The sequence below is a fragment of the Anas acuta genome, chromosome 14 (genome assembly GCF_963932015.1).
Source record: "Anas acuta chromosome 14, bAnaAcu1.1, whole genome shotgun sequence".
Taxonomy (NCBI): Eukaryota; Metazoa; Chordata; class Aves; order Anseriformes; family Anatidae; genus Anas; species Anas acuta.
Window position 1 is genome coordinate 15,759,961 of NC_088992.1, and position 27,303 is coordinate 15,787,263.

The 27,303-nt window shown below is 37.7% G+C and overlaps 1 protein-coding gene across 5 annotated transcripts in view; it reads left to right on the forward strand.

The window, feature by feature from the left end:
• The window catches only part of SLIT3 (slit guidance ligand 3), a 522,497-nt gene that overhangs the window by 415,209 nt on the left and 79,985 nt on the right, over nucleotides 1-27,303 (forward strand). For all 5 annotated transcript variants that reach the window (XM_068697690.1, XM_068697688.1, XM_068697686.1 and 2 more), the window contains 7 exons: nucleotides 1,811-1,974; nucleotides 4,220-4,352; nucleotides 13,587-13,655; nucleotides 14,942-15,013; nucleotides 15,193-15,264; nucleotides 21,062-21,133; nucleotides 24,836-24,999. In XM_068697690.1, the coding sequence (XP_068553791.1) occupies nucleotides 1,811-1,974; nucleotides 4,220-4,352; nucleotides 13,587-13,655; nucleotides 14,942-15,013; nucleotides 15,193-15,264; nucleotides 21,062-21,133; nucleotides 24,836-24,999 (746 nt within the window). The remainder of the gene's footprint in view (nucleotides 1-1,810; nucleotides 1,975-4,219; nucleotides 4,353-13,586; nucleotides 13,656-14,941; nucleotides 15,014-15,192; nucleotides 15,265-21,061; nucleotides 21,134-24,835; nucleotides 25,000-27,303) is intronic.

Below are 27,303 nucleotides of genomic sequence, written 5' to 3' on the forward strand. Positions count from 1 at the left end.
TAATTACACACCCAGAGCTCCTGGCTAGTGCAGTGATTAAAGTGTGCATTGACTGAAGTAAGCCTTTTTACTACATGCTGTAAATCATATTGTGGTTATGTAGTATTGACCTAGAACCTGTATAATTTAGAAATTCTTTTGGGTTTGTTTTCTTGCTGCCACACCTTAACTGTGCCAGATGTTTTCATCTTCAGCACTGTTGTGTTCTGAAGGAATTGCTTGGCTGAAAACTTTGTGATACTGACTACGTGGTTAGGTTTGTAAAAGTATGTTGCAAGTGAAGATTTCCAAGGTCTTCAGCTACTACACCTGTATTTGAAGCATGTGTTTCTTTAGGAAACTTTTTCATTTTTAAGATACCTTATGCTTTAGAGGAATTTCATTAACTTTTTTTTTTTCTCTCTACTACCATAATAATAATCCTTGGACATATTTACATATGATGTGGGAATTCCATCAGTGTTCATTTGGATACTTCATTTTCCATATGTGGGGCTCTGACAGTTCATTTTCTTCAATGGAGCAACCCTAGAGGCTATTATTCTTTCTGTATTTTTACAAAAAGATAGACAACTTTTTTTTTTTTTTTTTCACCAGAAATACCAGCCTCTTGTTTTCATTTGAAATTTATTCATAAAACTCTTACACACAAATAATGTTTAGGAGTTTCAGTACAGGACTCCAGTAAAAAAGATTTTTCCAAGATTTTCAGCTCTAATTTGAGCTAGGTTAGAAAGATTGTTGCTTAAAACAAACATCACTTTATACTCCTCTCATTTAAAGAATCACAAGCTAATAAGGAATACAAATGGGTAATAGCTTTATTTTATATAGATATTTATGTTACAGGTGTTCAACAGAGACTGCTGTAGCATTTATGTTTTCGTGCCTTGACAAGAGAATGGATAAAGCTTTCTTTTTTTTTAAATGTTGCTAACACAAGCTACACTAAGAATCCTTTTCTCTTAGAAGGCTGTCAAGTGGTTGCTTTGGGTACCACGCACTACAGTGCTGCGGCTAGGCTGCAGCAGTATTTTAAGTGTATTCTGGGAGCTATACCAAGATTTGATGCAGACCTCGCAAAGTTCACAAGGCAGTAAAGCACATGCTTTTAACTACAGATAATACTGACCTTAGAAAGAAAGCTTGATAAGGAGTGGCTCAAGCTCACAGTGCTGCGTAGTTTATGTATGTGTGTATATATGTATGTACATGCAGAATACTGTGCTTGCTGTTTCTGTATTTCTTTAGGCAGCCCAAATCCAGGTTGCCAGAAGCTCCCACCTGGCACTGATTTGTAACACAGGCAGGTGGAAAGATGAGTGTGTTGTGGCCAGGATCAATGTGCTAAGCTAGCGTGGCTATACACGTGCAAAGTAGTACACGTAGGTCTTTGTTAATGGCTAGCCATGCTAAGCTTTTCCATGTTATTGCCTGAAGTAATCAGACTGAAGATCACCCATACATGTGTCAGTGTGTGACGTGAGTTTGGACCTGGGTGTCAGCTGTCACTTGGGGTGAAATACACTGAAAATAAAGCCCTATTAGCAATGCAAGTGTGTCTAAATAATAGCTATAGCAGTAAGTACTTCAGTTCATGTACATACATATGTGTACATAAATGTATTTTATAATTACAACCCTAGACTTACTATAAAACCTGCGTAGAACATGCCCGATGTGTAGAACAGGATCTCAGAGAAACAGATGGCAGGAAAGAGCTTCAACTTGGAATCTGTCTTCTTTCTGCAGTTATTTAAGTATTTCTGTATGTTCTTATTTGATGCAATTATGTCTTGTTCCATTTCAGTAATTTGCTGGCTAACTCCTTTAATTGTAACTGCCATTTGGCCTGGCTGGGAAAATGGTTAAGAAAGAAGAGAATCGTCAGTGGAAATCCCCGATGCTTGAAGCCCTTTTTCTTAAAGGATATTCCAATTCAAGATGTGGATGCCCAGGATTTCACCTGTGATGGTAAGAAAATCCAGTTCAATTTGTCATTTATGGTAATGTTGACGTCTGTATGAGAGCCTCCCTGCCTATCGAGCAGGTGATTCATGGTGAACATTTCAGTTTAGAGATAAGGAAGACAGCTATTTAGAGCTGAAGATTATTGTTCCCTATCAGGAATTTATTGTTGTTCTCATTTTCCACTTTCTGCAATTCCACCATCTGCACCTAAATATAAGAATAAATTTATGAAAGACAGATGCTCTGCTTTGTATAATACTAGTATGATCCTGGCTCTTCCTCCCAATTCCTTATTCATGCAGCTAGTTAAAACTCATTGAAACCTGTGGGAATGGTCTTTGCTTGGAAGGTTTCATATTTGGGAACTGTTCCGTTTTGCCTATAAAGAAGATGAATATAGGGAAATAAAAAAATTAAAAATAAAAATAATTAGAAAATAATTAGATGCTACTGGAAATGACTCAGTCATGCTTAATGCTTTGCCGGGACAACATAGGTTATAAATAATTAATAAATAAAAATCCTTAAATTTAATTAATTTTTCAGATAGTTCTTTTCTCTGTCTTCTGATCAAGCAGATTTTAGAAAAAAATAGAGAGAAGAAAAACTGATTGATGAATGCACTGCTAACTTGACTTGGAGGCTGTGGTTGCCTGTCAAGCCCAGATATGCTGGAGCTGCAGGTAGTCATACCTCTAAAGAAGGTGTGACTAAGGAAGTCATAAGAAGTTTCCTGTTTGGAGAAGAAATGAACTCTGTCCTAGTCAAGCTATGTGGCAGCAAGGCAACATGTTTTGGGCTCTGAGGTCAAGGGAACTGAGTGTAGTCTTTAAAGAATAATTGGCTTTTAGTTTGAAAATAAAAAATCTTGTTAAAGAAAATGACATTCCATACTTCAGAGCTTTCTCTATCATAGATTCAGTCAGACAGCCATGGTGAATGACAAGTATGTGGTGGCAAGATATAAAAAACAGAACATTGGGAAAAACTGAATATGCTGCAGAAACATAATTTTTCTGCAGGTTTGTGAAAGGCTTTGAATTTTGCTTATAACTGTAAAACTCGGTTGGAAAGAAAAAGGAAAAAATATTTCCTTTTTTTTTTTTGTAGGCCAGTCAGGTTTCTCCATCCCTTTGACTACAAATAATTCCCTACCCATATATTTATGAGTAATTTTGTTATCTTGTAGCAGGTATTTCAGTTTTATTCTTTAATCTCAATGCTCATGGGTACATCCAACACAGAGAAGGAAAAATCAGATCAGTCTCAATTAGTCCTTGTATCTTTTTTGTTCTTTTTTTTTTTTTTTTTTTTTTTTTTTTTAAGAAGGCAAATAATGATGGCTGGCTGCGTTCTCTTGGATTGCAGCCCTGTGTGTCAGTGCTGGTCCACTCAGGCTGCTTGTACTCACAAACAGTTGCATGGTTCCTCTAGCTGTCATCTAGAGAATGTGCCACTAATTGTTTCTTTTCATATACATTGTGATACTGTACTGTGCATTTGCCTTATGTTTTGCAAAGCCTGTTGGTTTTGGGGAAAATCCATGCCTTAATGTTCTTAACTTCAAAGAGTTAGTTTGTTCCACAGAAACTCTATTGTTCTTCAATTATGAGATTTAATCTGCTGTTTATGGAACTTTGAATCCATTTTTAGAAAAAGTAGATATTTTTATGTGTGCACAGATGGATTGCCAGCAGTTGGAAGTACACTGCTCAGTTTGTTGTTTGCCTTGTTATCCTTGTCAAAAACAATGAGCTTTTTTAATTCAAATGATAAATTAAATGCCAGGCTGACATTAAAAAAAAATACAAAATTAACATCTAAAAGTTGAATTTAAAAGCAAACAAACAAACAAACAAAATCTCATAAAGCAGATTGTACATAGCGAATCTTAGAATGGTTTGGATTGGAAAGGTCCTTAAAGCTCATCTAATTCCATCCCTCTGCTGTGGGCATGGACACCTCCCACCACACCAGGTTGCCCAAAGCCCCATCCAGCCTGGCCGTGCGCACTGCCAGGCATCAACAGCTTCTCTGGGCAACCCATTCCAGTGTTCCACCACCCTCATAGTAAAGAATTTCCTCCTAACAGTTGCTCCAAAAGCTTTGAGAGCTACTTTAAAATTCTGGTTACCCAGGATTCAGGGATATCCCTCCTTGGTCCTTGTAAGAAGTTGCCTTCAAAGTGCGTCAGTCTGGGCTAAAAGCTGGTTTCCCTTCTGAATACTCCATTTCTCCTCCTCTGCAGGTAACGATGAAAGCAGCTGCTTGCTTTCTCCTCCTTGTCCTTCCCAGTGTACCTGTGTGGACTCGGTGGTACGTTGCAGCAACAAAGGTCTGCGGATAATGCCCAAAGGAATTCCCAAAGATGTGACTGAGCTGTAAGTTACATTTTACATAGCTCCTTTCATGAGAAGTTCATGACATTACATTGTGGGGAGGCTTTGTGAGTCCGTTGGGGTTTTGCCTTTGACTTCAGTGACTGACTGGTATTTTGTGCTTTGGTGCTTTCTGTATGTTTTGACCGTTGTTATTTTTAAACTTATTTGTCCCTTGACTGAATGTGTTGCAGTGCAGTGGGAACAGAGTTTATCTATCCTTGCACCCATTAGTTCTTTGTGGGGAACAAATGCATATATTGGTATCAAACGATCCTGTAGAGCTTCTGAGCAGCCTGAGCTCATAATAGGCAGTTTGTAAGGATGTTGAAAATACATTCCTGACTTAGACAGCTGTGAGCTAATTTTCCTCTAAAGAGATTGAGAAGAGGAAAAAAAAATTGCCAGTAGTGGAAACAAACAATTAATTTTCTCCAGGCTTCATGAAATATCTAAAATAACAGATAATTAGATTAAATGGTAAAGTAAATTCATCCTAGTTGATAACTGCCTTCCTAGTCTTCTTTTCATCTACCTCTTTTTTATGAATTTATAGTGGATTTTGGTTCTTTGCTTGGAAAGAAAATACACTGCTTGGTGGAACTGCTTGGCTTAAACAATTGGCAATAGAAATACAGAGCTTTTCCTCGTTAGATCCTTATTCAAATCTATCCCAGGTGAATTTTTCCTGAAACTTATTACAATTTCTGTATTAAAGTAGTTGGTTGAGTTAGTTGGTGTGTTCAGTGAATTTTCTAATGAATGAAAATCTGCTTCTGCTTTACCCTATTTAGTAATGAGGCAGCTGATGAATGAGATGCACATCCTTTTACTCCCTTTGAAGTGGAAGGGAGTTTGTGTTGTTTTATACAAAGCCTCATTGCTTAAATGAGGAATGGACTGAGAGGGTATGTGAGAACACAAATTAACATGGGTATTTTGCATTAATGGATACATCTGTATGGACACTGGGCATATTTAATAGCGGTTTGAAGCAAAAGTCAAGTCCAAGCCTTTGTATTACTTTATATATTTCCATCAGTAATGAAGAGTCTGTAAGGTGGTTTCTGCTCTGTTCTTGTTCAGGTCCCATTGAATTCAAATATTCAAATATGACTTGCCAACAGTAAGATATCACAGATGTTACTCCTATTTCCACTGCCACACTGAGGAATTTTTATCTTTAGATTTTGCATATCGAGTTTTACTGATACTCTCCGATACACTGACGACATAGCTTTCACAAAAAGAGTGAAATTAATCTCACATTTTTGAAAACTGCTACATTTCTTAAGCTATTTCTTGGCAAATGAGGCAGTAGCCTGGAACTGAGCAGTTTGAGTTCATAGGAGTTTACGTGACTGTCTTCTTCAGTAGGAGCCTCTTGGCTGTGCAAGCTTCTAGTTCAGTTTTCTGCTTTCAATCCAGAAACGTGTCAGGAGAATACTGTCAGCCATGGACTGGCTGGCTCTGAATTTTTTATGTTCTGCAAATATAACCTTGAATCTGTCCCAACTGTCTCAAAACTCAGTCCTGATCTCACTTTCCTCTCAAGCAATATAGACTAGCTCCTTATATGTATCTATACAAAACGATGAGCTGCAGGTACTGAAAGTAAAAAAAAAAAAAAAAAAAAAAAAAAAAAAAAAAAAAAAAAAAGTGTTTCTGAAAACAGTGAAAAGAAGGAAATTAAAAAGAAGGAAAAAAAAAAGTCTTACTTGCCTTTCTTCTGCTTCCAAACTGAGATAAACATTGCCCATGATTTAGAAGACACTGTACCATCTACATCTATTGTAAAATGCATTTTTACTGTCCTGTATTTGATAAATCTTACCACTGTTGTGGCAAACAGCATCTCCTGTGGGAGCCCACCTTTTGCCTCATTTTGAGGACCAGTAAAATTTGATAGACATAGCCCAGTAACTTTCTGCACACAGGGTGAAAGAGATTATTCCTCTTCAGTGTATTTATACTCCTCACCCCAAAATGCCCTCCTTTCCCTAGGGCAGTCCCAGATCCCATGAACTCTGTCCTAAGGCTGGAGTATCTTGTCAAAGCTGCTCAGTCTCTGTGGTAGCAGCAGTTGTCTTTTAGCTCTTGGAACTGGAAAGCATGTAAATTACCTGCTGCAGAAGACATCACAGCTTTTATATGGCTAGACAGAGCCCCAGCAGTCTCCAGGACAGGGATCCTTCACCTTTCTCACCAGTATAGCAGCCAAAGGTGCTCAGGGAAAATCCTTAGTCTATGTTCCTGCAACCCATGCAGCTCTTCTCCCTTTCCCCACCCTCACCTCCATGACAGTAACCCCCAGGTGGTTCACGGGGGTCTCCTTGCCACCCCCACAACAGGCACTTGCAAAAAGCCACAGTCACTGAGGGCAGAGGTTGTGCCACGGGAGGGACCAAGGGCTTAAAGAGCCTGCAGCCCCCTCCCCGTGGGAGGCCCAAAAGGTGCTGTGATGCAGGGGGGCGTTTTAGTGGGATTTTTATGAATGTGCCAGTCTTCATTTATAAACTTCCATTATTGATGCATTCATTTACAAGGCACATTAGCTACAAAGCTTTTTATTAAACTGCAGTGTGTTTTTATATAATATGGTTTGAGAAAAAGCACTGCCATGTATCTGGGTAAACCAGTCTGTTAGGGCTGCATATAGTTTTCTCAGAAATTCTTTTAAATTCTTTTAGAGGTATTAAAATAGCCTTGAAATGGGAATTCTTTCATTGTAGCAGGTATTAAATATCAATGTGAAAAAATGACCACCTTACACAGGCATGTAGGGATAAAGTTAACCTTTGCTGGGTCAAATTTCACTGTGCCTAAACTCAGCCAAAAGATCACCAGCTATGTTTTATTATATGGTGTACCAGAGACTTAGGCTCGCTCCTTCCAACTTTCTTTCTGAGTTTCTGTTCTGGACAACAAATGGGAAATCCGTGACATCCTTCACATTTAAAGCTGGGAAAGATGGGAGACATACCCGTGTTTGGTTTGCACCACCCCTGGAAGGAAGAATTACCTTGGCAGGGAATGCCTCCACATAGAACAGAATTGAAAAAATCACTAAGTCTCCTGTTTTCAGAGGGATGATAATACAAGTGATTTCTGTTTTCCAGCAATTCTTTCACAGAACCCTGTCATCATGGGCAAGCCTTCTTTTAGCTTCCTGTGAACAGGGAAATACTATGTTGTTTCTTGCAAATTCCTTTGCTGTATATTTATATACTGCCCACATTTTTACCCCACTGTTTACTTGCTCTGAAGAGAAGCCTTGGTTCTTTGAACACAGTCATTTATCTAGTCCAGAAATTCAGAAGTAAAATGTTGATGCAATGAGCTAGTTTGGAACTTCACCTGACTCTCACTTTGTGTTTTAGGTTTCCTTTTCTTCTTCTTCTTCTTCCTCCCTTTTTTCTTTTCTTAATGTATATCTGAACCAAGCTTCCCATGCTCTTTTTCCTTTTATATATTACCTCAGTGTATGAGTGCTAGTATTTTCTTTTTTTTTTTCCACAAAACTATAGTCTATTTCTAAAAGTCTTATCTGACAAAATCCAGCTGCTGTTATGGACCTACAGCATATAATAATTTGCACTGAGGGAAAAAGCTGAAGGCAATTATGTGGGCACTGTGTGCATAAGCTGTAACATAATGAGCATGGTGTGTTTCAGAATAAATCATAGAACCATGGAATCAAAGAACAGCTTGGGTTGGAAGGACCCTTAGAGATCATCTCAGTCCAACCCCCCTGCCATGGGCAGGGACACCTCCTACCACACCAGCACTGCTGGTTCACGTTGAGCTTTTAGTCCACCAGAACCCCCAAGTCCCTCTCTGCAGGGCTGCTCTCAGTGAGTCCTTCTCCCAGCCTGTGCTCATGTCTGGGGTTGTCACAACCCAAGTGCAGAGCCTTGCACTTCGACTCACTGAACCTCATTAGATTCTCATGGGCCCCCTTTTCTAGCTTGTCCAGGTACTAATATGCACTAGCCATGTAATCTCTAGACTCAAATGTTGTCATGACACTGACCTATATGATAGCAGTGATGGGGTTGTTAGAAACCAACCATACATCATAGTGATTCATTTTCTTTTCATTTTTATTAATGCATATTAATATTTGAATTTGCTTTGGCCATTCCTCTCCTCACAAGCCTCCTTTCTCCTTGTTGTGTTTTTTGCTCTGCATGTTTTGTTCTTTCAGCCTCCAAGCTTGTTCAGTCCTTTTCTATACAGCAGTTTTCACAAGTGGCTGACCTGCTTACCAGCAGAGGAATCCTGTCCAGATGCCTTCCAGCTGTTTATTCCCTGCCCCTGGGGTGCTGCCTGTTCAGCGAAGGAGAGCTCTCCCCTTTGAGAGAAAGGATAATTCTACAGGATATTCTAGTTACAGATAAAATAAAGGACTTAAATCTGCATTTCAAATATGATAGATAAGAAAAGATAAATAGATCGGATGTGTGATGACTGAGGAGGTTTGAGTACGTATTAGAAAGTTATTTTAGCACTAACTGAGAATAAGGATAAGTTAAACTTCAGGGTGTTCACTTTTCTCCCAGTCACGCTTCAGCGTGTCAAGCCAGTAGGTTGTGGTCTGACATACAAGTGCACAAAATCCAGGCTCCAGATCTGCCAGAGCTTTCTTAAATTCAAGTTCCAAATTTGTACCTGGATCTATGCTTGAATTGTGTGTCTTCTCAAGAAACAGTAATTGAAACTCAAAAATTCATGTTTTGTGGATATGGTTCATCTTTCACATCAATGCTCTTCTAGACCTCCTTTTTCAGGAAATGAAACTTGCATCAAAATGTTAGGATATTGAATATCCACATTAAAAGGTTTTGACTATAACTTAATTTTAAAGCTGCATAAAATTGGCAAGTATCATCTTTTTTTTAATGTAGCATTCTATATAAAATATTCAAAGAAATTAAAGAAAAGGCTTTGTGCCTTTCAATTTTCTGCGTGAGAACTGATGTTTCTCTCCAGTTTCTTCTCTTAGCACAGATTGCAGCTATGAGCTTGACTTTGTGGCTGAATAGACATTTCAGTACAAAGAAGGCTCCAAGTAATTCACATGGTTATATGATGCCTTGGCACCTTGTGCTGGTTGTATCACCTCAAATCCAAGTAGTTTCAGTATAAAAATAGACAAGTTGGAAAAAGAACAGCTGTCATCTTTTATGCATCATTTTAAAATTTTTATGTGTGATGTCAGTGCATGTGGAAGGTGCTGGATGAGCCCCTGGGGTGCTGCAAGCACCAGGCTCCAAGGGCTGGAGTGGTTGGTGCAGGTGCAGAGCAAGGCTTGGCCATGCCTTGGAGCACCAGCCATCCTGGCCAAGCAGGTATCCATCTCCAAAGATCCTTCAGGTTTTCAGACTGAGTCTTTTCTGGCACGGGATTGGTGGCATTTTATGAGAACATGAGCACTTTATTTATTTCTTTTTCCCTGTTTTGACTCTGGTAATTATTTGTTGGCTACAGGTCATTATTCAGACTTCAGGATTCCCAGCAGCATTCACGGGGTAGAAAATAATTTTCAGTCTGATATATTAAACTACAGAGTCATGAGACTGTAGGAAGCAAAGGAGTTTGTTTTGAATACTAGTCAGCATGTCTATATTCAGGCAGCTGACACCCACTCTTGACTCTGACTGTCTGTGTATTAATAACTTGACTCTGAACATTAAAATTAGACATGTATTTTTTCATTCATGCCAGAATTTCTTTTCATGCCAGATGCCATGTACATCATCTCGCTTTGGCTAAGCATTAGAAAGAATTAAAAATACAGTCTTCCCTCCACATTCTTCTGTAGGGTTTTGTTGTGGGTTTGTGTTTTGGGGGTGGTGGGGGGGGTAACTTCCTCCTTGGTTAGATGTGTATACACAGTTGTAACTGGTTTCTACCCTTACAACCTCAGGAATAATTCTGTTATGCACTGGGTCCAGTTTCCAGTCCTCTTGCAGCCCCTGTACATCAGCAGCAGCCCAGCAAGGTGCAGAACTGCTGCTCCTGTGTCCCCTCTGTTTTGACGGAGTCCTGGCCCATGGCGGGCAACAGTTCACCTGCAGCAGTTGTGTTCTTCAAATGCAACTCAGATCCTCCTCGTTCTTGGCATGTTCTTATGTCCTAAAGGCTCTGGTTATTTCAAATTCATTGCACATTCAAAATTAATGCCTATTACTTAGAAAATATTGCTGTTCTTTGTATAATGTGGTGAATGGTTTAACAGTGGTCAATTGCTCTTGCGTGCATGAAAAGTATATGATCAGTCATTTTTCAGTGTAAAATTGTGTTTGTTCAGAAGTTATACCACTAGAATAAATGCTGCAGCCTCTTGCATGCACATTTATATAGCCAGTAAATTGTTTGCAGTACAAATCCAATGCTATTCAAAGCAGATCTTCTGTAGGAGTTTAACTCTAGGAGCCTGTGTGTCTATGTTAGTCTGAGTAGTGAAGCACTGGATGAAAATGTACTCCCTTGACTTTTGATTGCACCAAAAGGCAAAACAGGGAAGAAAAAAAAAAAAAAAAAGAAGAAAAAAAAAAAAACTTGGCTAGCTATCATCATTTTGTTCAAATTGGAGGCCATTTCATATTGGGATCAACAAGAGAACATCGTGAAAATCTATTTCTGAGGATTTCAACACATTGCAAGAGCTGAGTCTCTTCCTAAATGAAAATCACATATTGCCTCCAAATATATAATACATGACCTGCTTTTGATTTCCTTTGGAAATCCTTTGGATTTTACATGTGGAATAAACACTGGAGCCTTAACCTACCCTCATGCATGACTTTAGGATTTGCAGACTTTGTGGGATGAAAGAGAAGGCGCAGACTCTCAGCAGCTTGCTGCATCCATAGCAGACCACAACTGGGGAAATGAGACATGATTTGCCCTATTTAAATAGTAACATATGCAGTTGAATTCTGAGGATCTTCTACAATTTATGGTGTGAATTTGCACTATAGCAAGGCACTCAATTTTCAAAATAATTTTCACCAAATTTAGACAAAATGAAGCAAGTGACTGTGAATGTGGCGTAACTAATCCATATCCTGGTTCGTCTATAACCTGTGTCAGCAGAGCAGCCCTCACTCCTTTCAAGGGTTAACTGTTTACTGTATAATGCTATCAGCTGATGCTTGTGATCCTTGTGAATGGAGAGATTAATCTGTTCAACGTATTTTCATTAAGGAAGGATTGTGCTTTTGGTTAGAAATTCAAAAGCCTGTAGTTCTGCTTGTCCAGCTTAATCCTAGCAGGAACAAGGTCATCTCCACCACATGCTCCCAGACAGCTCTTACTTCACAGGATCCTGGCACAGGCAGAACAGATAACTGAGGCTGGGGAGGAGGAAAGTAAGCATTTCTCTTTACTCATCCCTTAGTGAGGATTTTCGCTTTTATCACTACTAGGCTCCAGTATTTAACAAGTTACAAGAAATTCTTCTCAAAGTAGTTCAGTTGAAGAGTGCTCAAGCAGCAGAAAATGATGAGAGGCCATTATATAGAAATAGAAGGGGAAGAAAAAAAAAAAAAAGAATGTGACAGTTACGTATTATGTAAGAAATTCTGTTAGTGTTTACAGTTTTTATTTTTAAATGAAGTAAAAATAAAAATAAAACTTGTGGGAAAAAAAAATTATTGGATTTTGTTCTACCCAATATCTCAGTATTGTTACAGTTGGTATAGAGGGAGAACATATAGCACAGCAATAATCTATTATTATTGTTGTTTATTATAGTAAATGCAGACTAAGGAGATTTGTTGCCAAAGAAAATGAAATTGTATGTGTGAGATACAAATTCTTACCATGATTACTGGATTATATCCTCAGCAGCGGAGGCAGCACAACAAGTGTTCTGGTGTCTATGGGCTGCATTTCCTGGCACTCGATAACCTCTCTGAACATTTCACATCAATTGCAGTGGTCTGTCTACCTTAGGAAAAATCCCTCACAAGGAGGCCTGTGAGGAGAGAAATGGCCAAAGTGGCCAAAAATGGGAGATGTTTTTTCATCTTTTATTCTCACCTATGGGGTAAGAAACGCCTTGGGTTTGTTTCCCTGGTCAAAGTGCCCTCTGGCAGACATCTGATGGACCACCCGGCCAGCGCCATGGCACTGCAGTGGCACGTTTCTGTTGGAGCCTTGTTACTTTGATATCTTCCAAGGGTGCAGGTTCAGCCCCCCAAAAAACAAGGTTAAGGATAAAACTCTAGCTCTGTCTTTATCATTTAGTAACAAACAAGAAAAGGCCCATGCCCTATTGCTACCACAGGAAGCAATGTGAAGTCTTCAGTATCTATGCTCTCTTCAGAGCAAACTTTTGGAAAGTATTGTATTTGGTCAGGGTTTTTACCTTCCTTACTGAATGTTTACATGTCTTCAGTGGAGCAAACCTACCAAATCCAGGCACTGTATTCTAGGAACATGAGGACATAGGGTTATGCTAAAAAACTTCAGCCCTACTGTGCACGTGTCTGAACAGAGACATGTATAATGGTGCCTCAAACTACTGCCATCCTGGAAACACAAGCTTTTATTAAGTTCACTTAGTTCTTCTGGGAGAAGCCTTTATTCAAAAAAAAAAAAAAAAGCATGGTCTTTCATCTTCAATTTGTCCCAAGTTTTCCTCCTGTACCAGTGTACTTTGAAAAGGCAAGGTGAGGAGGGTGTATATGCCAGGGTAGGAACTGCTGTAATAAATGTGGCATCAAAGCCATGATGTTTGTGTTGACACTGGAATAAGTGAAACTTCTCACAGCACAGAGACCTACAGTACAGCTCCTTCTGGCTGTACAAGGGATTTACAGGCACAAGACAAAACCTTTTTCAATAGTTTTGGTCAGCAGTCTGTGTTCTTGAGAAACTTGTTAAAGGTAACCTCAAGTAAGGGAAACAACCCCTACAAGTGCTTCTCTCCTTACTTCTTCAGCTGTAGTCTTAGAAGAACCGAATGTTGGTGGTCACCCTTTGCTGTAGGCCAGAGATTTTTTATTCACTTCCAAGTCTTGAACAAAACCATCAGTAAGCTACTGTCATGCTTTGCATGTGGGATAATTCATTTACAAAGGACAAACTCTTGCAGTTTCAAAGCAATGAATCAAAGACAATTTCCTTAGTGACTGAATTTAATTTGTATTTTCTTCATGATGCAGATTGAGTGACAGGAGTTCTTGTTAACATGTTTATGTAATTGTCAAATGTGCCTTTTTTCAGATACCTGGAAGGAAACCATTTGACTGCTGTGCCGAAGGGGCTCTCTACCTTCAAGCACCTGACTCTGATGTAAGAAACACATGGTTTCAATGCCAAGAAAATTAGATGACTCTTTCTACACTGTGTTGTAGGAGGAACATAAATAATTAGTATTTGGGGAAAAACTCACCACACAAAACAAAAACCTTCTGTAATTTGAATTTGGAAAGAATTTCATAGTAGCCACTGCTGCCAGTAGTGTTCCTAAACAGTGGAGAAAGAGTGAGGTGACTAAGAGCACCAAAAACACTTCCTCTGCAGGAGCTTCCAGCATCTGCGAGAGGACTAACCTCTCATGCAGGTTGCTACTGTTTCACTTGGCAGATTTATCTGTACAACACTGTAAAGGTCATTAACAGAGGAGACAGCATTAATTTGTTCTAGTTGAGGCAGCATTTATAATGCTAAGGTAATGAAAATTTGCATAGCTGTTTCTGCTATGAGCAGTCATACATACAAAGACAGCTAGACTCTTCAGTAAATTGCTCCCTGACATACACCAGAGTGAAATTTCTTGGCTGAAATGTTTAGCAGAAATTTTCAAATGCTCTTTGAATCAGCTGTAGATGCTCAAGTTGAATGGGCGGAACAACAACAGGTTAAAAAAAAAAAAAAAGAAAAGAAAAGAAAAGAAAAGGAAAAAAAAAGATATATATATATGCAGGAGAAAACTGGAATCCTCTATTTTAAATAAAAGTTTTTTTCGGAAAAACCTCTAATTTTATTTTTCAAGGGAGAGCAACAACAAAGTAAAAAGTTCTGTTTGAGCCTAAAAGACTCTTTTGAAATTAAAAAATAAGAAAAAAAAAGAAAAAATAAAAAAAGAAAAAAGAAATCTCTTTTATTTCTATGAACCAAAGTAAATAAATGCCTTTCCTGTCTTTTATTTATTCAGTTTATACCAGTGACCATTCTTTTTGTAGTTCCAGTCAATGTGAAGAGCATACAGAAATGTCATACCTGAAATAAATTGGAAAGCAAGCTGGTACAGCAAATATTCACCCATACTTACACTCATCTATTAATTTACCTTTCTTCTCTGAAATTTTTGCTTGTATTCACTCATTTTTTTGAAAAGCTATGTACTGGAAATTTGCCTTGCTGAAAAGTCCAAGGCCTATTTTCGTAAAAATAACCTCATGTGGTTTGCTGTTAGAGCTTTTTTAGAGCTGGTTAGAAAACATTATATCAATTGATAATATTTGACTTTTCAATAGCCTCAATCATTTTACTGTGCAGACATTATGAAGCCTTTAAGAAAGACTTTTTTCTAAAGTCATATATATAAATGATGTTTTCTTTGTGTATTTTTTCAGTGATTTGAGCAACAACAGCATAAGTGTATTGGCCAATTATACCTTCAGCAACATGACTCAGTTATCAACACTGTAAGTAGTCCAAAGTTCTGATGAGTCTTAATTGCTTTTCAGACACTATCTTAGGTGTTAAACAGTTAGTAGATATCTTGTTACTTAAGCGTATGGCTTTCGGTACTTCTTCATGGTTGAATTAGTAGTGAAATGATCAAAGAAAATAGTGTTGTAACTGTGTTCTCATATTCTACCAGCATCTTGAGTTACAATAGACTTCGGTGCATTCCAGTCCACGCGTTCAATGGGCTCAGGTCTCTTCGAGTGCTGTAAGTACCACTTTTTCAATGCAGCTGAGTTGCAGCTTATTAGAATGCTGTTGATGGCAGGGAGGTTTTTAATGAGCAGATGGCTTTCACTTGATTCAGTAGTCATAAATATTTTCACACAATTAGCTTCAATGTACTTGTACTTAGGTGCAATATGTCCAGTAATGACTAGAGCAGGTGAACACTAAACTTTGAAAAGAAGCAATTATATATTTGCAGGATGAATGACTTTTTCTTTGATAGTTCAGGGACAGGATCTACCAGCAAACAGGCCTCCAAGAGTCTGCATAGGGCTTTTCTCTCCTGCTTGAAAAATTTTTGCGTATCCCACAGGAAAGGACTTCTTGCCTGTGAAAACTGTTCATGTTTTAGAGTGTAAGTTTCCATTGGATGCTTCAGCAAGAGCGTGTCTTTACTGAAAACTTGAACATTAGGATATTTTCAGTTTGCTTAGATTTCTATAGGCAAGTTTTTATAAGAGAATGCAGTCTGAACAGGGTAAGTCAGAAGTCCCCACACTAAACCAATGAGTAAGCCAAGCCAGTGGCTGGCTGGGCAGCAGTGATGCTGACGTGCCCATCTTAAATTTCATTATGCTGTGAAGGAAATTTCTTCTCGCAGTGACAGGAGTGTGGGCACGCTCAGAAGCAAGCAGCCTCTCCTCTCCACATGCTTTTCTTAGGCATCTGCTAGAATGACTCCTGCTTCAGTCTCATTTTCACTGCATTCTCCATCTGACCATCAGAAGCTCAACCTGAGTTCACTTTGCTTGGTTCTTGGTGTGGATGTGTGACCCCATGGGCAGTTGTTTGGACACTCATTACTTGTACGGTAACCTGAGAGCAAACACATTAAATAGCTCATCTGTGATGAGATTATTTGGCTTGGTGCACGTGGCCAGAACAGAGGAGTTGAGTAAGATGTCCTGAGTGCTTTGAAACTTCAAATTCATTTTTGCTATTTTTTAAGAAGTTAGGTGTCATTTTCATTCAGAAGTTTCTGTGAATATAAAGAGCAGTGGTTATTGTGTACTGACTCCTGAAGTGTGGAATCCAGTTGTCAACATGGGCAACAGTGGAAGCTATAGGGCAATGCTATTCAACAGAGCTGTTACACTGCAGTATGGGTGGTAAAATAGATAATCTACATTTCAACCTCCTAACTTACAAGACAGATTTAGACCCTCAGTTTTCATTATTAAAAACACGGAAGATACGTGATTTGGATTTGTTTTTTGAAGTTTGGCTTGGGATTCTGATTTCTAGTGCACTAGGATGGTCACATTTGAGCTGTTACATGAGTCCTGAAACTCAGCCACAGATGAATATATTCGGTTTCATGGCCAAATAAATTATTCCATGTGGAGCTGTCTTCTGGCCTGCTTCTGATATGCAAGATAGCTTGATTAAAGCTAGTTTGGGACTCTCTACACGGAATTATAGGGTAGATATACCCTGTCTCACTCTTTCCAATAGCTACAATTTTTCTTTTTCCTCCTATTCTTGCAGAACCACATATGTACAGAAACAAAGGGCAGTATTTTGAGTATCAGCTGTAATCTTTTGGCTTTATTAAATGATCTGTTAATCAAATTGGAAAATATCTTCCTTCTTCAAGGGAGAAGCCCCCCCTGTCTTGTGCAGAGCAGCATGAGTGAAATGAAGCCTGAATGGGAATCTCTTTCTCTGCTCTGTGCATTTGGAAACCTCCAGATTGATTTGATTTATTATGGCCCACAAAACTCTGGTATCAGCTACAACTTTTGCCACATGTCATCTACGTTGTTATTAAAAATCAATTCTCCAGAGGGAAAATGGGCTTCCGAGTGACAGCATGCAATCTGTTATTGTCGGTTATGTATTTTCCATATTCTCAGGAGAATTTAAAAGAGAAAGCATCAGCAAAACAATTTCTACTTTATTTTTTTTTTTTTAGTAAAAGAATATAGATATCTCATTACCTTTGCCAGTGCTTGCCTTTGAAAGTAACAGACTCTTCTCATACAGACTTCCGTGTCTTCCAGATTCTGTTTTCTTTTATTTTTGTCTCTGTGCAGTAAATAAAATAAATATGCATTTTAAAATCAGAATAATCATAGATGTATGATGAAATTGATATCTGACAGATATCTGGTTCTCTCCTCTGTCTCTTACCCTTTTTTTGTACTTCAGCACAAGCCCAACTGAGAAAAGGGCTGAGTCAAAATGTTTAAGTCTGAATATACATCAATGTTTACATAATCAGACCTTTAATCTTTGCATGGCTTATCCATAATGGCAACCAAAGTGTGCTTTGGAGCAATTTCAACATAAAATTGTAAGATTTTTTTTCAACACACAAAAGTCTATATCAGTAGTTTTTTCCACCAAAAATATTGCAATGAAAAATTATGATTTTCTTATTCAAAGCTAATGTTTTTAGAAGCTAAATATAGTTTTAAAAAGCTCAGAGATTGAGACAAAGTAATTAAAAATGTTAGAACTCTCCGGTTGACCTGAATTGATTATTTTAAAGATTATTTTTATTGTGTGACAGTGTTACAATTTATGACATTTCATCCTGATTTAATTAGGAGGGAAAGTCTAGAAATAAAAATATTTTATCAGATCACTAAACAAATTTCCATGTTATATTCATGGAAAAACTGATAAATGAGCTACAGAATATTCTACTAGCATGGGATATTCTAGTTATACTGAAAACCAGTGGATGTTTAACTGCAGTTCAGGAGCTCACATTTATGTAGAGAAGTGCAGTGGTGATTTAGAGCTCACACAGAGTAATATGTGTGATAATAAAACTGCTGCATATACTGTACAGACACCACCTTGGAACCACTTTTTGCAATATACTTTCATTGTTATATGTGCACTGAATTGACCTAAGAGAAATATTAATTGCCTTAGTTTCTTTTCTTTTTGTTTGCATCACAGAATGACTCTATGTAGTTATCCTGCAAGCCCAGCCAAGCTTTTAGCCACGTTTTTGTCGTTACAGAGAAGATTGATCTTTACTGGAAAAGCCCCCACTTTGTATTCATAGTTACCTAACGTTAGGAGACAACAGGTTAGGAGGCAGGACTTGGGAACGTTTAGGTTTAGTTCATGTCTTTATATGTAAAGTATATAAAAAAAAAAAAAAAAAAAAAAAAAAAAAAAAAAAAGTAAAAGTAGGATTACATGAGAAAGAAAGTTTTTGCTTGAGGAATTCAAATGTCCTATTATGGGCTCAAAGCAGAGATCCCCATCACCTTAAATTCAGCCTCTTGCTGTTTACCAGTATTTGAACAAGGAGATACCCAGAAGTTGTGCTCCTGAAGGAGATAAAAAAGCATGCATAGGCATTATCTGTCCAAATGCTCAAGAGTTAAACCAAGCCCTTACTCTCAAAGTTTTTTGTTATAAATGTGTTCTTATTGTTGATCCAAGAGGAAAAAGATTTCATTGCACTGCTGAATTCTTCTGTTGCCATTTTATACTGTAACTCTTCTGGTTTTTAGCATTTATCAGTTAATTTTAGTTGCACGGGTGGAGATATTGCTGACATAATCTTTTCATTAACATGCAGTCACTTGTATCCATGAAACATATCTCAGTGCTTGAGATACGTAGTGAAGTCATTAATTAAATACGGGTTTATTTTTTTGGAGTTTCTTACCTTCTTAGAGGTGAATCGCTTTGTTATTCTTCAGTTTCTCTTGGAAAAAAGTTTCCGAGACATTTTCTGTAGGAAAGCAGTTGCACACCTTCACAAAATAGAGAACTGATACGATGATAAATACAAGTTCTGCTTCCTGTTGAAAGAGAAATCATCTCATACATCTTTAAGTAGTTTAAAATATCAGCTCATAGGCTCATTCTGAGTTTCTGTTCATTTAAATATGTTCACTTCATTAAAGGAAGGAATATTTTGCTGATAAATTTTTTGATCAGGCATGATCTTGCATACTGACACCAATATAGGCATTCCTTATCTTACAGCTGTTTGGGTATGGCCCTGTCAGTTGGTCATTCCGTATAGAATCAGTGTGTTTTATCTGGAGTTACTGTGTGGGACTTCACATCCTTCCTGTTCGTGTTTGGATTAATCACTTGAAGATCCATCCTTCCTTATACATGACAAATATTAATAGCCCAAACTTAGGTATGCTCAAAAGAAAATATCAGAGTCTGGATGGTACAAAGGGAAGTTTTTGTGACAAGAACTGTAAGAACAATCCCATCAGGACAGTTCTGCTGTAGTTTTTGGTGTTTCATACTCTGTAGAAGAATTTTGCTTTATAGTAAGGTAGAAACTGTACCTGCCATGAGACACTGGGAAACTTGATCATGGTAACATTGCTTATGCTCACATATCTCGCACCCCCACAGCAGATCCCTGGCTTCCAGGATACAGGATAAGGGGCCTTGGGGACCCTTGGGGACCTTGGCTTTCCTTGTTGTGTGTTTCTTGGTGTAAGGCACTGTGTAAAGGTTAAATTTGTAAGAGGTATAAGGCATCACAGAGATCCTGGTGAGGCTGAGAGTGGTGTTAGGGTGGAGAAAGGATGGAAAAAGAGATGCTTTTACTTTCATTTGGGGCTGTTTTGTATTTCCATCCGCCCAGATATTTGACTTTTTCACCATTTCAAGCACCTTTAACGGTCAGGAAACTCAAAAAGATGAGATTGCTTTGTTCCATAAGTCACCAGGTGAATTAGAAAATAAATGACTCAAGGGAAATTGCTGCTACAAACCCGATACACAGTGGGCTTCTGTTTTGCACCTCCTCTGCCCCATCTAGAGCCCTTACAGTACTTGATGGACCTGGAAAAGTGGACATAAACACTACAGGATTCTTATATAACTGAAGCAGCTCAGGGGAGCAGTGCAAAACAAAATAACACTAAATTATATCCTTTTCCTTTACAACGTCTCTATGACCTTTTGTTTGAGAAGGGGTTAGTGGGGTCCAACAGAATTGACTCTTAAGAGTTCTTTCTATCTGTTACTGTGTGAAGTATTAAGCTGGCAGGCAGTGACACAGAAACTAGAAAAGTTACATAAATATTTTTCTCCATGCCATATTTTGCTAGATAGTTATCCAGTGAGGCAGAGGATGCTGCAGATGAATAGTTTATTTTATTTTTATTAAAAATAAAAAATTACGCAATTGTATATCTTCTCTGGTGCACTTTTTAGACAGTTTTTATGTAATTGACACCTCGTCATGTCCCCTCCTGCAGACCATCACACTCATTTGCTGCTGTATGTTGTTAACAATACCCTAAAACAAGTATTTTCACTGGTAACAGAAATTTATTTATCAAACAGATTTGTAAAATACCACACAAAGAGTTATTTCCTACTGTAAGAATGGAAAACTGCAATGTCAAAGTGCAGATATATTTGCCTTCATGGACCCTTGCTCTCTCCTAGGATCTCTCTGAAGTCAATATTTAATTTAACTCTCACATTTCTTATTTTCCCTCTTCTGTTTTCTTTGTGTTTTCAGCTAATGGGATTCTGTAAAAGAATTACAGGTCTGTATGTGAGGGTCTGCTTGTCATCAATACACTTTTAATAGCATAAATAGTATGTCACCTTTTTAATTTAAAACATTAGTCACCAACAGTTCTGATTGTATCATTATTTTAAATGTCAACATCTAGAAGTAGCATGGAAGTTTGTGAGTTGTGAAGCTTGTAGAAACTCACAAAGAAGGAAAATTAAATATCATTCTTCAGCACTAATTCCCTCACTTCTGAGCAGCTGGCAATACCATGGTTTGATACCTTCCTACTTCCCCCCTCTTCTAGGACGCTCCATGGAAATGATATTTCCAGTGTTCCCGAAGGTTCATTCAACGACCTGGTATCCCTGTCCCATCTGTAAGTACTTCTGTCTGGTTCATCAGTTTCAGATTTATAAAACAGTACAGATTACTGCAAATTTAAGATGGTATATCTCTTCTGTTTTTTCTGCTTACTTTCCATATTCTGCTGTGGATATTCACAGTTCAAAGGAAATAAACTAAATACTAGAACCTGTTGTTATTAGTTACCAAAATATTTTCTTAAGGAAAACCAAATGAGCAAATGTGATGGTTTCCTCTTCTGAGCACTTTGTGTTTAATGCTTTCTTTCAGCATTGTCTATGTGAAATGCAGAGTGTGTTATGGTGTGAGAGGGAGACAGGAAACCTCCCACAAAGAACAAATATTAAGCAAATGTGAATTCTGTGCTTAATAAGTGTCATATGTTTTTCATACAGAAATGTTGTCAGTATATGAACTTGATGAATTGCTGCTTCAGACTATGTATTTTTAATCATAGCGAAATCGGTTATACCGCAGTATTAATTCTTCATAATTTTTAAAAAAATTATTAAAAGTTTCACGTATTTCAAGAAATGACTGTCATATTGACGGGGATCCAGGATAAATGCAATTTTTTAAATGCAATGCAACTGATGAAAGAACTTTAAAGACAAATAGCTGCAATTTTTACAAAACACAGTCTGTTAGTGCCAAAATAGTGAACAGAAAATCCTTGTTCACTGAAATAATGTGTGATACTGCACATTATAAGGCAATGGATGTAAAGGAAAAGTAATTTTGTATGCCATGTTTCTTGGTTACTGTCCTTAAGTAATCAAAAGGTTGTGTATGTCTTGGTTGTTTTGTGAAATGATTAGTTTCACAAGTGTACATGGATATTCTGCTGTAATGCTGCCCTCATGCATATGAGTTGATCATGGTGTATACATATAGCAAGACATAAAGATGTATGTGTGTGTATATGCACATTTAACATAGCTTTTATATCTCTGTTTCTGTCTTTGCAACCTTAAACATGCTCTCTGGAACACGTCTGAACATATTTTCTGTTCTGTTTTGGAGTGAAACTCCGACAGAGCTGAAGTCCTGTATCTCCTTTTGGAAGTGCACCTTCCATACTGGGAATCTGGCTTCTGAGGGTATTTTTAGAACACAAGAGATAAACATATCATGCCCCATTTGTTTGGATTTTCCTCGGGGTTCACTTTAAATGAAGTGCAGACACAATTTTGCTGGGTAAACTGTTCACCTTAGGGAGTGATAAAAACCCCTTTGGCCCAATACAGTCACTGCAGTCTATCTGTTTAGATGTATGTGCTGCCAGAAATGTAAAATACACAAAGCTCAAATGAACAGTAATAAATAGGATCCATAAAATAAATAAGACCTGTCTGGGGTGTAATTTGCAATGCTGAACAATTGAATTTTACAGTACAGTTGTGGTCTCCAGTTTCTTAAAGAGGATACAGCATGATCATCTGAAACTTTTAGCAAACACAATGATCTTGCTAGTTTTTAAGCTCTTCACAAGCCAGAAAAAGCTGGGCTGATTCAAACACAGTCATATATAATTGAAAATAAATTAATCTTGTGTTGCCCTAATACATAGATCTTTGATAAGAAAGCATGTGTTTTAAGTAAATTTGAAAATGGTACAAGAGGTTGCTACTCATCAAACTCATAACTCAGGGGGAACAAAACTTTCTGTTGAATTTACAGGCTCCGCGTGGCTATGGGTAAGATAGATATTAGGACTGGAGGAAGCTGACTACCAAGGTGCTGAGCAGTATGATCAGCCTTCTGCTTCAGTACAATTTAGAGGGGTCAAATGAACTACCAGAATTGCAAAGAAAGATGTTTCTAGTATAGACAAAACTACTGTTTTTAGTCAAGTCTTTTATAACAGATTTAAAATGGCTTGCATTTGGAGGAACAAAACTGACATCTATGTACTTTAATCACTTTTTCCAGCATTGTTTAAAGCTTAGGAGAAGATACTGAATTTCCTTTACATTGTAAATATATTGTCTGGCTGTACCTGATCAGTTTATTTGTCCTTATTCTAAGAGTTACCTAAAAAATATATATATATATATATATTTATATTTTTTTTTTAAAAAAAGGCTTAACAGAAATATCTGCAGCATGTTTTGGAAATGTTGTTGGTTGTATTTCATTATAGCAGAAGGTATTTGTACCTTCTCAAAATAGTTTGCTATAATGGGCAAAGAAATAGAATATGTCAGAGCACATGAATGAGAACACAAGAATTCACAATAGTTCCTAGAAATGGGGGGAAGGCAGGAGAAGGAAAAAAAAAAAAAAGATACAGAAATTTGTGTTATAATTTCTGTAGTTATACAACAGTGTCATCGGTAATCATTTCTAGTGACTGTGGGGCAACCTCATTTCCAATGTACTTTATAAAGATTAATTAACATGGGTAACTGGCCTTCCGTTGTCCTCCCACTCCCATTTTATGTATCGCAGTTGCTTGATGCTAAAGTTAATTTCTGGGTCCAAAATTCACTGCTGCATTTTGTTTGACCTTGGACAAGTGAGCCGGTTGATCACAGTTACAGGGTTAAAAAGTCAACTGAATAGTTTTCTATTGTAAGCAATGGATTTACAGAAGGAATGGGTGGATTTTTTTAATGCTGTGCTGCTGTACACATATAATTTTGATGAATGAGCTCTAGACGGGATTTGAACCTATGAACCCTCATTATGAATCTGTCTAGGGCACAGTGGGTTCATTAGTCACTCCAATAGAAATGTATCAACAAATTTACTGAGATTTCTATTGCAATATCCTGTCTGATATTTATATTTGAAAGAAGATTGAGTTTAAAATACCATCTTAAAAATAGTTTTTAACAAATGTAGTGATCTCTTCCCTATCTTTAACTATTTGGTTAATTTTCTTCCCATTGCAGTTGAGGTGTTGCACAGTTAAAGCCTTATATTTACTTTCAGCAAAATAAATACCGACATCCAGCATCTTTACACTTCAAAAAGTTAATTGTTTATATACTTACTTTTCTGAAGTCCAAGCTTTGTCTATGATTGAATCATTGCCTAAAAAGACACTTTTTAATGAGGAAAAAGAAAGAGTCAAGATGGCACCTAAACTTAGGGTAAAAAGTTATTTTGTTTGTTTGTTTGTTTCCCAGATAGATCTGCATTAATAATGAAAAAGTTAGGTGAATTATTATTACACTATTTGAACACATCTACTTCAACCAAGTGACCTCATTCAAGAGATGGGTTAACCTTCAAATATGTTTTCAAAGACATAAACAAACTTTATACCAGGTTGAAATTTTGAAAATAGGGGTATCCTTTTAGTGCATGATTCATCCAGTGAGGCAACATTAACGTGACTCATCAGATCCAAACTAAATAACACAATTCACTGTTAGAATATGCTCACCATGGCCAAAGACTTGAATTTTCCAGGTTGGTTTCTTTTATTTAATGAAAGCAATGCATGTCTGCTGACATTCCTGAAGCACAAATGCTTGATTGTTAGGTATTTATGAAACCTCAGTTACTAATGATGGGAAGAAAAGGAGCAGGAATACTGGAGGAGATAATTCTAGAAGACTTTCTAAATATTCAGAAGATTTTTTTTCCCACAATTCGAAATAAAGCTTTCCTATATGAGAGTAAAATGTGCCTTAATGAGATTCAGGGATGTTATCTTTGCTTGCAAGCCAAAATAACTGATGTTAATTTTTTTACATACTACTAGGGCACTAGGTACTAACCCTTTGCACTGTGATTGCAACCTCCGCTGGCTTTCTGAGTGGGTGAAAGCAGGGTACAAAGAGCCGGGAATAGCACGCTGCAGTGGGCCCGACACCATGGTGGACAGGCTGCTGCTCACAACGCCGACTCACCACTTCCAGTGCAAAGGTAGGAGCAAGCTGGGAGACTGTTCTTTCCTATTGCTTTTCTTTGTCTGCACCACTTTCTTTCTATACTCTTGCAAGCTGGTTTAAAGTGAGTATAGACAGAGTTGGATTTGGCTTTCATTTTCTGAACATCAGATTACATTCAAGTTGCATTTTCAAGTGCTCTTCCACAAAGTGCAGTTACCTCTACCCCTGGAATGAGAAACAGCAGACCTCGGAATTAGACTTCATGAAGTTTGCACCAGATTATGTAATAGCAAGTTAGCATATAGGATGTTGTTATAATTTAGTTGAGCAAATAAATTGGTTTTGGTCTTCTAGCTACCCCAGATAACTTTGGTAAAAATAAGGGTTATTTTAAAATATAGTTATCTAGTTATTTTTTTACATATTCTTGAAAACCAATAAACTGAGAATTCTCGTTGAAAACAGATATTTACCAATATTACTTTTTTTTTTTTTTTTGAAGATCCACAAACAACTTCATGCCCTAATCAGCTCTGTATCAGAAACTATATGTTAAGGAAAATCTTTCACGTCTGAATGTAGTCTGCATTCAGGAGAGGGTTGAGGTGCAGCTGTTAACAATTAGGTATAGTCATGGACAGGAATATGCTACATTAGAGAGCAGTCAGACAAAAGATAAGGAGCACATCTTCTTATGGATAAAGTATGCAGTGTGTATGCACCCAGCCTGACCCTCCCCTGTCCCAGCTCCATGCCGTTCCCTTGGGTCCTGTCGCTGTCCCCAGAGAGCAGAGCTCAGCGCCTGCCCCTCCGCCCCCCTGTGAGGGAGCTGCAGGCCGCCCCTCAGCTGGAGATAGAGCTATATTTATAGTAGAAAAGATGGATCAGTAGTCTGTTTTGAAATGAGGGCAGAAAGTCTGTTTTTATGTCTCTCTCAGTGCCATGAACACTTACAATATTGCTTGGCACCACAATTTTATAGAGGCTGAGATTAAACTGCTGAACAAACAAATGATGGTGTTGAGGTAGGTTTAGAGCACAGGTTTCCAAGCCTGAGGTGAATTTTATGGCCTTTCAAATATATTTTTAATAACTGCAACCTTATAATTTAATTGCTTTGAAATGTCAGTCTCAAAACTATCAAAACTTTGACTATAGTTATCAGAACTACAGGTGTTATAATAGTCTCAAATGTGAAGTGCAAATATTCCCTAAATACTAAAAAAAAATCAAGAATTCACTTGTTCACAGTAAGTGAAATTAGGAAAGTGATCATTCTTATGTATTAAACAGAGACTGAAAATTAATCCAACAGGAGAAGCCAGATGACTTCTGTTTTGAAGCTGTTTTGTATCAATAACTAAGCTCATTTTCAAAACTAAACAAGCATCTCTCAGGCAAGAATTAAGTAAGCCTGTGATTCTGACTATTGAAAAAAATTGTATGTTTTTATGTAGGTATCAGTTAGGTCCACTAGGAAGCTGGTGGGCTTTCTGTTGTCCTAGCTGTCCACGTGGCTGTCTTTATCTGAATGGAAATGGAGAAAAACATTGATGCAAAGTCTTTGGACAAGTAGAAGTTATTGATGGTCTGATCGAGTGTCAGTACACTCCAAGAAGCTCCAGACCCTAGTAAAATTCATCCTTTCTCATCACAATTTATATACATACATTGAAAAACAGTGCGTGATCTGGTAATCTAATAGCAACTGAACCCAATTCTCATGTGCACATTTAACATCCAGTGCATTGTGCTGTTTCACCAGGACATCAGTGATACTCTTTAATGGCAAAGTGACAGAATTTTTTGCAGTGCCAAGTGCAGTTTTACCTATGTGGCCTGTGGTAGGGAGCATTGTGGCTGTGCCATGAGCCAGCAGAACAATACTGTCTGTGGGATGACACAGTGACCAGGAATATGTCACTACTTCTGCCTGTGTAGGTTCAACCCTTTCTCCAACATGGCTCGCAAAGAGCTCAGGGTGTGCTGAAGTGCCCCCTGCCTCAAAAAAGCCTGGATCATTGCTGCAGATGTCAGCCCACACCAAGCTCAGGACCTTGAGATGCTTGTATAAAGGTTGTGCAGATATCCTCTGTGGCCTCCCGTAACTTTTACATTAAAAAAAATAAAATAAAATAAAAAGTAGTTTAACTTACTCTTGTTAAAATTACATTTTTAGTGTGTGTCTGAGCAGAAGGTTATGTCTCAGCAGAGCCAAGAAAATAAAAGTATATAATGTGCAAGTCATGCAAACTCAGATCTGTTTTTTATTAAATTGCCCTCCTAGTTATGCAGTAGAGGAAAGGAATGTGCTGGGCTGAGGGCATTTTGCTATATG